This window comes from Chelonoidis abingdonii, chromosome 1 (genome assembly GCF_003597395.2).
Source record: "Chelonoidis abingdonii isolate Lonesome George chromosome 1, CheloAbing_2.0, whole genome shotgun sequence".
Lineage (NCBI taxonomy): Eukaryota > Metazoa > Chordata > Testudines > Testudinidae > Chelonoidis > Chelonoidis abingdonii.
The window spans coordinates 202,508,495-202,519,110 of NC_133769.1; the positions used below are offsets into that span (position 1 = coordinate 202,508,495).

The window sequence follows — 10,616 nt, forward strand, 5'->3', positions numbered from 1 at the left end:
CCAGTAATACATTTTAACGTTCTTAGAAGGTCTCTATAAGTCTATAATAACTAAACTGTGATATGTAAAGTAAATAAGGTTTTTAAAATGTTTAAGAAGCTTCATTTAAAATTAAATAAAATGCAGAGCCCCCTGGACCGGTGGCCAGGACCCAGGCAGTGTGAGTGCCACTGAAAAATCAGCGTGTGTGCTGCCTTCGGCGCCCATACCATAGGTTGCTTACCCTGCTCTAAACAAACAGTACAGCCTATCGAAGGAGAAATATTTTATTGTTTCCATATAATAGATTGACAGGTTTCACTGTGAAAAACAGTTGGATAAGATGTTACGCGGTATCTCTCATGATTTTGGTCAGTTTCTGAATCTTGGATTTTGTTGACATGTCAGCATACTTATCCCCAATGCTGACAATCATTCCACCCAGGATTGATGGATCAGTCTAGGAAGAAGAAAAAGTTACACACATCTATTAAATGGAAATCCACTGGCCAAATATTCAATTGTCAATCTTTTCTATGCAGTAAAGAAAAAATTTGCCTAATTAATAGTAATCTTGTTCTTGCAGTTACTATGATGCAAGTTTAGTTATAAATGCAGTGGCATTTTTAATAATCAAAAGCAGAATTTAATATGTATATCAAATTTTACTAGACCAAGAAAAACTAAAATGCATAAAAAATATTTACAATAGACCTTTCAATGGAGTCTGTACCTCAGATTCGCCTGTTGGTTACAGAAATTGCTTCACTTTATGGAATTTATTCACAAGCCATTAGTCCTTACCTTGGTCTCCAATTTCAAGACTTCTCCTTTAGCCAGGAAGCCACTCAAAGCTGTTTTTAATTCAGTGAGGCTGGCCTCATCCAAGGGCTTGGGTGGGACAGGATGCGGGAGGGGAAATAAAAAAAAAAAATCAAAATCAAAACTACAGAAAATCAAGGGCTGTATTTAAATATCCAACATGCAAAAAAATACCTGAATTTTCTATTCCCAAGCTTAATACACAAACTGGAGGAGGGACTAAAGGAAGAAAGAGCAATGAGCTACACTTTTGGGCAATACACAGTGAACGTAGGAGAGCATAAAAAGTAGTATTTGTTTGGTGGGCTTTGGACAGGTTAGTTTTAGTTCTACTTAATTACATGTAGAGATGTTATATCATTTAGAAATGTGTCAAAACTCCATATGCCAACACTCCATTTTGACAGACTGTTTTCGATCAGCAAGACAGCTGTGCCTAGATTATACAGGGAAGGTTTATTTTCTGCTGCAAACATGTACTAAAGATTGAACATAGAAAAGTTAAATTACTGAACTAGGACTCTACTCTTTGGATTGCAATTCTCAGCTTTGCCATAGGTTTCCTGTATGACCTTAAGCAGTCACCTCAGTTCCCCATCTACAAAATGGAGAGGAGACCTTCCTACCTCACAAGGATATAGAAAGGATACAGTCAGGAATGTTTGTAAGCCATTCGCCTACTGTGGAGATGGGACCACAGTGGAATCAGAGCAGATTTTGCAGAGAACATCAACAGTTTAGATCCTAGCTGTTTTGCTGGTAAGTTATTGAAAAAATAAATCATGACAGCATCTTTAAAAGCCATAAAAGAGCAGGTATGGGCACAAGAGTAGTAATTTTAGCCACTGAAACTTTGAGCACAGACGAGAACTTGTGCACCCAAACACACATGCAAGCCTTTTCATGTGTCCAGTAAGTCATTAACTAGGCCAGCGTTTCCCAAACTGTTTTGGCCACGGAACACTTATATTATTTTGTAGTAGTTTGGTTTTCAAATAAATTGCATTATTTATGCGCAAATATATTTTTTTACAACAAAGCAAAAATACAAATTTAAAATAACTTGAACAATATCTAACTGTAAAGCGCATATAAAGTAGTACAAAAAAACAAGTGCAAGAATCAAAATTAAGAACAGTGTTCTACTTAAAACCCTGCTTTTATATATATTATACACACACACGAACACCAGATTATATTTTTTATTAGGAAAATTTATTTTATAAACAAATACAAATCTGGATTTAATGGGATTGGTGTTTCTGCGTTTTTCTATCACAAATTCGCTTAATATTAGGAATAATGCTGGAAAGTTGAATCCTCATGTCAGGCGCAGCATCAAGTCTACTCCTATATTTGGTTTTTGTTGCAGTATAATATGAAAATCCCATCTCTCACAAATAAGTTATAGCAAAAGGAAGGAGCACTCGAACGGCACGTTTAGCCACATTAGAGTACTCTTCTATTAGGCTGCTCCAAAAATTATTCAGCAGAAGATCCTTAAACTTTTGCTTCAAATCAGATCCAGAAATTAAGTCAATTAGGCTTTCATAATCGTGCACAGTAAAACCAACTGGTTTGGCTGTAATTACAAACATATTTCCAACCCAAGCATTATCATCAGTAGTTGTAGGAAAATATTCTAATAGAGGCCTGCAAGTCAGCTAAGTGCTGTAAAATGGTGCTGGAAACTTCTTCATGGACTGTAGAATTTATTTCAGTCAGAAATTCATATACTGTAGGGGAGCTGTTGAAGTTATTCTGTTCTACAGAAGATGCCCAGAATTCCAGTTTCTTTTTTAACGACGAAATTTTATCTATTGTAGTAAAAATAGTCACATTCTTTCCCTTGCAGCGACAGATTAATTTCATTTAATTTTGCAAAGATATCTGCAAGATACGCAAGTCTCATTAGCCATGAGGAATTTGTCAGACAGTCATTAAATTTTCATCCTGAATTATCTGAAAAATACCAATAGTTCACAACGGAGCTCAAAAAGCCTCACAAGCACTTTTCCTCTGGGTAGCCACCTCACTTCCATATGTAAAAGAAGTGCTTTGTGCTGACTACCCATTTTCTCACACAATTTTAAATAATCTGGATTGAAGTGGTGGAGACCTGACAAAACTGATAATTTGTACTGCTTCATTGAGTACAATTTTCAGATATGCTGGTATGTTTTTAACTGCAAGTGCTTGTCTGCGTAGAACACAATGGCTTAGTGCTTTTTGGTGCCACACTTATGATTCGCATTACAGCTCCCTTCACCTTCCCAATCATTGCCCGAGCACCGTCCGTACATACAATAATACATTTTCCCCAACTGATTTCATGCTTTGATAAAATTGTTGATGCAGTTGCATATTTCTTCTCCAGTTGTGTTGCTTTGCAGAGATTCACATAAGAACAGGTCCTCTTCAATAATATTATTAAATCTACATCAGACAAATACTAGTAGCACAGCAAATCCTGAAATGTCAGTGGACTCATCTAGCTACAATGAATACTCATGGCAAATTTTCAGTCAGCAAACTACTCTTTTTCTATGTCATCGGCAAGATCTTTAATACGGCGTGCAACAGTATTATCTGACAACTGTACAGCATCAATTTCTTTACCAGACTGCTCACTCAACATGCACATTACAATATCTTTCGCACAAGGCTTGATAAGTGGTTCTCCAATAGTGAGAGCATCTCCAGCAAGTGCTATACGGTAACTTACTCGATACGATGATTCTGTTGCACTTTTATTGTCTGTTTTAGCAATTTTAATCAAAAGTTTACAATTTCCAAGTGAGTCATGCTTCCTCTTGAAAAAATGTATCTCTTTGTTTTTGTATTCAGCATGCTTGGTTTCCAAATGCCTATGAACTTTAGCAGGAGCCAATGAACTCTTTGCTAGTATTTTGTTGCACACGACGCACTGCGCATCAGGAACATCTTCATTTCCAACACACGTAAAACCAAAAGACAAAACTTTCATTTTGGTCTTAACACCTGCTTCTTGTTTTTTGATCTACTTCGGTGGAAATTCTTTCACGTTGGATAACTCGCTACTACTAACAGATTTTTCGGCAGCAAAAGACTGCGACTGTTCATTCTCACTTTGAAGTATCACAATATTTTGCTCGTTTATTTCGGACACAGTTGGAGTACCAGAAGAACTTGCTTTTTGTTTCAAAGTTCCTTCTTTTAGCCACAAATCCATGGTGATTAGGTTTAGTAACAATATTTAGAAATACTGATTTGTCATTGTTTGTCACAAATATTTATATTGTTTTGAGCAAAGCTAGTTTAGTTGTGCTTATCACATACACAGTAAAGACCCACAGGTTTGAACGTGTTGAGTGAATGTTATATTCAACATGGCGTAAAGAGAATGGTGTGTGCATACCACTGCAGTTCGCGCAGCCTTGCGCGGAAGGGGTACGACATCACTAACTGAAATGTGCCCGAAAGGGGTAGACATCAACATGCTTGCGTGACATATTCTCTTTACGCCATGATATTCAATACGAGCTCTATCAAAAACCAGAAAAAAAGTTTGTTAAATTATACTCATTCAAAAAAAAAAAAAAAAAGTTGTAAACCTATGCTTCAAATATGCAAAATTTAAAATTAAAAAAAGCTGTAGACTCTTTTTTCTAATTATGATTCTTTCACAGAACACCTATTCACATTGCGTGGAACACCAGTGTTCCGCGGAACATTTAACTAGGCTGTTCTTTCAGCTCACAACAGTGTTCATGTCTGAAGTTGTGGATACAGAGAGCTGTGTGTGCTTTGTAAACAAGAAATGGAGCACTGAATTATTTAGCCTGGCTAGAAAGTTAATTATAGCCCAGTCCTAGATTTTCAGAGATTTACTAGGAAAAGTCATTGGCTGGCAACCTAGGAGGAACCAAAACTCTGACAAGACTAGAAGTATTTAGTTACTGCCCGTCAGACGAACTAGTGAGCTGTAGGTAAAAATGCAAGATCCACTGGCTCTCCAACCTGAGGCTCAAAACTTGAGCAGCCTCCCACTTCCATTTTCCACAGACCAAGAGCAAAAGGAGCAGGTCTTCCTGCCATTTCTGATAAATTTCTCTTGTGGTTTTCCTCAACCATTTGTCCCCAGTACTGCTCATGGTTAATTATGTAAGCGCTGGGAAACAACTGAAGTCAGTTAAGGAAAAAAGTGCACAACAGTTTTGTTTTCTGGTCAATGGTTACTGGGGATCCGAAAGCCTGTATACAAGTAACTTTCATTCAGGTATTGTGGTGCACATGCAGTGCTGTTCATTTCTCAAGCATAGCCAAGCTCAACCTGTTCAGGCTGCCTAGACCAATTAAGCAAAAACATTTGCAGCTACCATCAATTAAGCACAGAAGCATAAGTTCTGCGAGACTAACTTACATTAGCAGTGGTGACTGAGCAGAGCACTTCTCCACGGTATGCACTCATGATCTTTCCAAAAGCAGAAATTACATCTGGAGTCTGTTGCAAACGACCATTTTCAGCAAGCAATTCTGGAAAAAGAGATATTGCAATGTTTAAAACAAGTTACATATGAAAAAAATATCCAATATAAACTGAGTTAAGAATGCAAAAGAGCAAACCACAGCAAATACCAAAATGCTTCAATAGTTTCATTTTATATAATTTCTTAAGTGTCTAAGACAATGAAAGTAGGTTTGGTCATGAAAAATTAATATTTGCTAGCGTAATGCTCAGACTATACTTATATCAATGACTTACTCATGAAGTTGATAGTGATTGGAGACAATTTCTCTTTTACTAAAGCATCATTTATGGTTTTTTGTTTAATTACACTCTTTATATGAGGATTCACGACAACATTAGACAATTTGGGGTCCTTCAGAAGGGTCTAAAAAAGATAAAACATAGGTAACATGATCACCAATAGAAAACCTGATGCACTCATTTTTACACATATCCTTGGAAAATGCACAGGTTTACATTAACTAAATGAAGAAGAACATGGAAAGTTTCAAAGCAGAGTAGAAACTTCTATAAACATCTAATAACTCTTTCCTGACTTACTAAGCTGCATATACAAGGAGAAAATCTTCCATGGCCAAAGCATAGAAGAGTATGATGAAAAATCCCCAGGCAAGTTTACACTACAGAAATATTGCAATATAATTATGTTGCTCAGAGTGTGAATAATCCACACCTCTAAGCAACATAATTATACTGATTTAAGTGCTTGTGTAGACAGCACTATGTCATCAGGAGAGCTTTTTCCCACCAACATAGCTACCGCTTCATGTAGAGGTGGATTAATTACACCGATAGGAGAGCTCTCTTTTCCATCAGTGGAGAGTGTCTTCATTAAAGCACTACAGTAGCACAGCTGCAGTGTTTTTAGTGTAGACCTGCCCCCAGGAACTAAAAAGCCAGCAAGTGAAGATAATCAAACTATGCAAATGTGAAAGTGTAGATTAAAAAACCCCCAAACACCACAAAGGCTATATCTACATTGCCCCACAGTGTGGACTCTGGGGGTGTGAATTGTATGACACACCTAAATGTTGTGCTCTATCTTGCATGGACATTGCTGGCACAAGCTAAAAATGTATCTAGTTTGCATTAACATAAACCTCTTTCAAACGTGACTCTTCACATTTTCTATTAAGGCAAGGGTCAGCACTGAAAACTAGACCAGAAAAGCAACAGCATGTGTTTAATAGCAATCATAAATTCCAAGGGTAGGCAACCTATGGCACGTGTGACGAAAGCAGCACACGAACTGATTTTCAGTGGCACTCACACTGCCTGGGTCCTGGCCACCAGTCCGAGGGGCTCTGCATTTTAATTTAATTTCAAATGAAGCTTCTGAAACATTTTGAAACCTTATTTACTTTACATATAACAATTGCTTAGTTATATATTATTGACTTATAGAAAGAGACCTTCTCAAAAGGTTAAAATGCATTACTGGCATGCAAAACCATAAATTAGAGTGAATAAATGAAGATTCGGCACACCACTTCTGAAAGGTTGCCAACCCGATACAGTCTACATAAAAATGTGATTTTTTTAAAATTTGCTAAAGACAGAAATTCCTCCTCCATAACTGAAAAGGGGGGACAATAGTATAAGAAAAGGCATTTCCACAACACTTAATTTAAAGCTTAATTTTAAATTGTTTAGAGAAGTAATTGTACAAGACCTACTCACCGATACTCGACTAAGCTCCTTTTCGACCTGGTCCAGTTTTTTCTGCTTAGAAGCAGCAGAGTAGAGAGCAGTAGCATAGCGACCTTCTAGTCCATAAACCTGGATTGGAGGCTTGAAAAACAGAGAAGTCAAATTAGTAACTGTCTGAAGCATTAGGAGTCACTAACTCCAAGCAGGTTTAATATCAGGAGATGCACGACTTTCCTCTTGAAAGACAACCTACCCTTAAAGGTTTTGACCTACCACAAAATACAAACACACACACACAAAAATAAGAGCTTTTAAAAGTCCAGTTGCCTAGATGCTTTATTTATTTATTTATTTATTGGGGGGGGGGGGGAGACTATTCATGGAATAGGTGATATGAGTGACTTAGCTCTCTGTATTTTTTGGATGAAATTAAACAAAAGCCATGGAGGGCTGCACTCATGCTCTGGGATTAGGCCCCCTGGCACCATAACTGAGATTTCTTTCTTATGAGCCCCATCAGGGAGTCCACACCCAGAGGGAGCAATGCCACTCCACCGTGACTCTCAGCGTAAAACGGAAGAGTTTATTGTGTATCTGAGCACAGCATAGGCAGTTCTCAGGGCCCTCAAGCCTAGAAAGTCTCAGCACCATGCAACCAGGTGGCTCAGGCTGCTCTTTGACCCAAGTCCAGAACATATCTCCTTCCAGCCAGCCACCCTATATCTCAATCCCTCCTCTGTCCTTCTTCTTTGGTCCCAAGCAAACAGAACACCTGGGCCCTCTTTCTTCCATCTTTTGTTCTCTTTGGCCAGAACCGGCTGCCTTTCTGCCCAATTTTAGTGGAAGGGTCAACTAAACTCCCATCAAAGTCAACAGCAGTTTGACTGGGTCTGACCACAGATAGTGTGTGACAGCTGCTAATTATGCCACTGCACTAAACCAGGATTTTCAAGAGATTAATAATTTTGGGTGCCCATCTTGAAACACCTTGAAGGGGTTTGATTTTCAGAAACTAGTGAACACTCACTGTCAGAGTTTGGGCCTGTTAATGCATGTTAAGATAGTCACGCAAAAATCACTACTCGAAAATTTTTTGACCCCCTGCAGATAAAATATTTATCTCAGTTTTCTCAATAGCTCTTTGGGATGCCTTTGGTATAATCAAAAAGTTTAACTTCCCATTGAGCTTCTTATATTTAAAATAGTATGAATAAGTTAATGTTAAAAAGGTTGCAGCAGTCTTGTTTTCACTCAAATCACTTTATGCAGGAAGCCCTGGAAAAAAGCTTTTACCACCTTTCAAAGGAATTCCAGTTTTGATAGAAGAGACTTATTTCTACCACTGCTGCTACACTGGAAGCTACAGAGATGCAGTGAAACTGTACTGGTACTGGACAGACCCCACAGGACTAAGGAGCCAGCACAATCTACACTGAGAAAAAGGATCTGTTGTCATACCCCATGCCAAAAGATAGGGCAGGTGAGATTCATGCAAACTAACTGTACAGATAACGAACAAAAATGAATAGCCAAGAACTGGCATGTGGTAAGATATTTCAGGCATTCTCCCACACATCAGAACTATAAGAGGAACTGAAACAAAAATAACCAGCTTGAAAATAACACATTAGCATCACTAACAGGGCTTGTCTACATTATCTGCTGGATCACAGACTATCAGGGTTAAGGGACCTCAGAAGGTCATCTAGTCCAACCCCCTGCTCAAAGCAGGACCAATCCCCAGACAGATTTTCACCCCAGTTCCCTAAATGGCCCCCTCAAGGATTGAACTCACAACCCTGGGTTTAACAAGCCAATGCTCAAAGCACTGAGTTATCCCAGTGGGCAATGATCGATCCAGCAGGGGTCAATTTATTGCATCTAGTCTAGTCATGATAAATTGACTGCTGAGTGCTCCCTGTCAATTTCGGTGTAACACTGGAGTGAGAGGTGGAGTCAATGGGAAGCATCTGCTGTCATCTCACTGCAGTGAAGACACCGTGGTGAGTAGATCTAAGTACATCAACTTCAGCTACGTTATTCACGTAGCTGAAGTTGTGTAACAGATTGATTCAAGGCCACCCAGAGGATTCAAGGGGCCTGGGGCAAAGCAATTTCAGGGGCCCCTTCCATAAAAAAAGGTTGCAATACTATATTCTCATGGGGGCCCCTGCAGGGCCTGGGGCAAATTGCCTCACTTGCCCTCCCCCTCTGGGCAGCCCTGGATTGATTTCCCCCGCAGTGTAGACCAGGAGTAAGTAACCTATAGGCATTCCAATTAAATAGAATTACATTTGTATTATGCAAAGTAGTAATCAAGGGGCTTCAACGTGTTCCAAGAGAGATGTCTCAATTAACTGCAGCATAGTTTTTCACAGGGTTTTGGAGCGGAGCCCAGAGCTGGAGCACAGACCAGTAGGTTTTCATGTGGAGCTGGAGCAGAGCCGTAAGGGAGCAATTAAAAAATGTGATGGCTCCAAATCCCTGGTTTTTCAGGTAAATGAGGCAGACACTCTTGGGATTCACACTTTGTGCAGAGACACAGCCAAATTAGTACACACTGAACCAACAATACCGCATTTGTGCCTCCTGTGAAACTAAGTTAAGGACACTTCCCAGGAAGGTGCGATAACTTTTCAACTAGCAACAGCAAAGCCCGGGCATAACAGTACGTGACAAATATCCAACATAAACCAGTTGAAATTGCCCCGGGGAACTCCCTGCACGATCAAACACTTGTAAGCGACCCTACCTTTACCAGCTGGGACGCGGGCCTGGCGAGGGAGGTGCTGAAGAAGCGCAGCTAGAAGAGGGGGGAGAAGAAGAGATTTAATTTCCCTCAACAAGAAAGTGAGTCAGGAGGAAAAACACCCGCGAACCGGCGCGTCCCACCATCGCTTGGGCCACAGGCTCGCCGGGCGTCCCCCACGCCGGAGCCGCCTCCCGGGCCCGCGCGAGCCCCGCGGCCACAGGCCGGCCCCAGTCTCGCACGCGCCCGCCGAGGCGCCCCAGCCAGGAGAAACCCAGGAGGTCCGGGAGCCCCCGCGGACCCGCTCGACGGAGGGGGGGGGGAACGACCGCCGGACCCGGCCGAGGAGCCAGCGGACCCCGGGGCGGTGAGGCCCAGCCCCTTCCCGCTCGGGTCCCCGCGAGCCCGGCTCCGCTGTCGGTCACCTTCCCCGGGAGCCCCGCGGCCGCCGCCATTGTCTCCTGCTGCTCTAGGTCAAACCGGGGCCCTCGCTCGGCGGTGGCGAGGACGCATGCGCACTACTACCCAGACCCCCGCCGCGGGGCACGCTGGGAAAGCGAGTCCTGGGGCCCCGCCTGCTCCTGGGAATTGTAGTTTGTCAGCGAGCGCAGCCGCACTGGGGAGGGATGTGACGCCAAGCGGTAAGTGGAAGTAGCGTCAGCCCTGGGCACCATGAGTCAGCCCCCCCGGAAACATGAGCTGGGCCCGGAGCCCCGAGGCGGTCTCACCCCGCCAGTGTGGGGTAGAAACGTGTCCTTGAGGGAATGTTCTGCTTGGGTTGTACTGAGCATGCGCAGAGCGACTGAGGCCCCCTCCTCCCCCCAGAGCCACCTACCTTGTCCCAGCTGAAAGCCCCAGTTTTGTTAATCTCTCGTCAGGTGACAGCCGCTCTGTGCCCCTAAGCGT

The 10,616-nt window shown here is 41.6% G+C and overlaps 1 protein-coding gene across 2 annotated transcripts; it reads right to left on the reverse strand.

Moving 5' to 3' along the window:
- Positions 1 to 250: 250 nt before the first annotated feature.
- ATP5PO (ATP synthase peripheral stalk subunit OSCP) lies at positions 251 to 10,255 on the reverse strand. 2 transcript variants are annotated; one of them, XM_032765750.2, is made up of 7 exons: positions 10,136 to 10,255; positions 9,714 to 9,764; positions 6,992 to 7,102; positions 5,546 to 5,675; positions 5,204 to 5,316; positions 784 to 870; positions 251 to 439 (listed from the first exon to the last, which is right to left on the reverse strand). In XM_032765750.2, exons 1-7 carry the CDS (start codon positions 10,163 to 10,165, stop codon positions 326 to 328), a joined length of 636 nt encoding a protein of 211 aa, XP_032621641.1. In that variant the 5' UTR covers positions 10,166 to 10,255; the 3' UTR covers positions 251 to 325. The 2 variants fall into 2 exon arrangements, with proteins under 2 accessions (XP_032621641.1, XP_032621643.1); XM_032765752.2 differs by having other exon boundaries at positions 9,714 to 9,766; positions 10,147 to 10,240.
- Between the last annotated feature and the right edge of the window lie 361 nt (positions 10,256 to 10,616).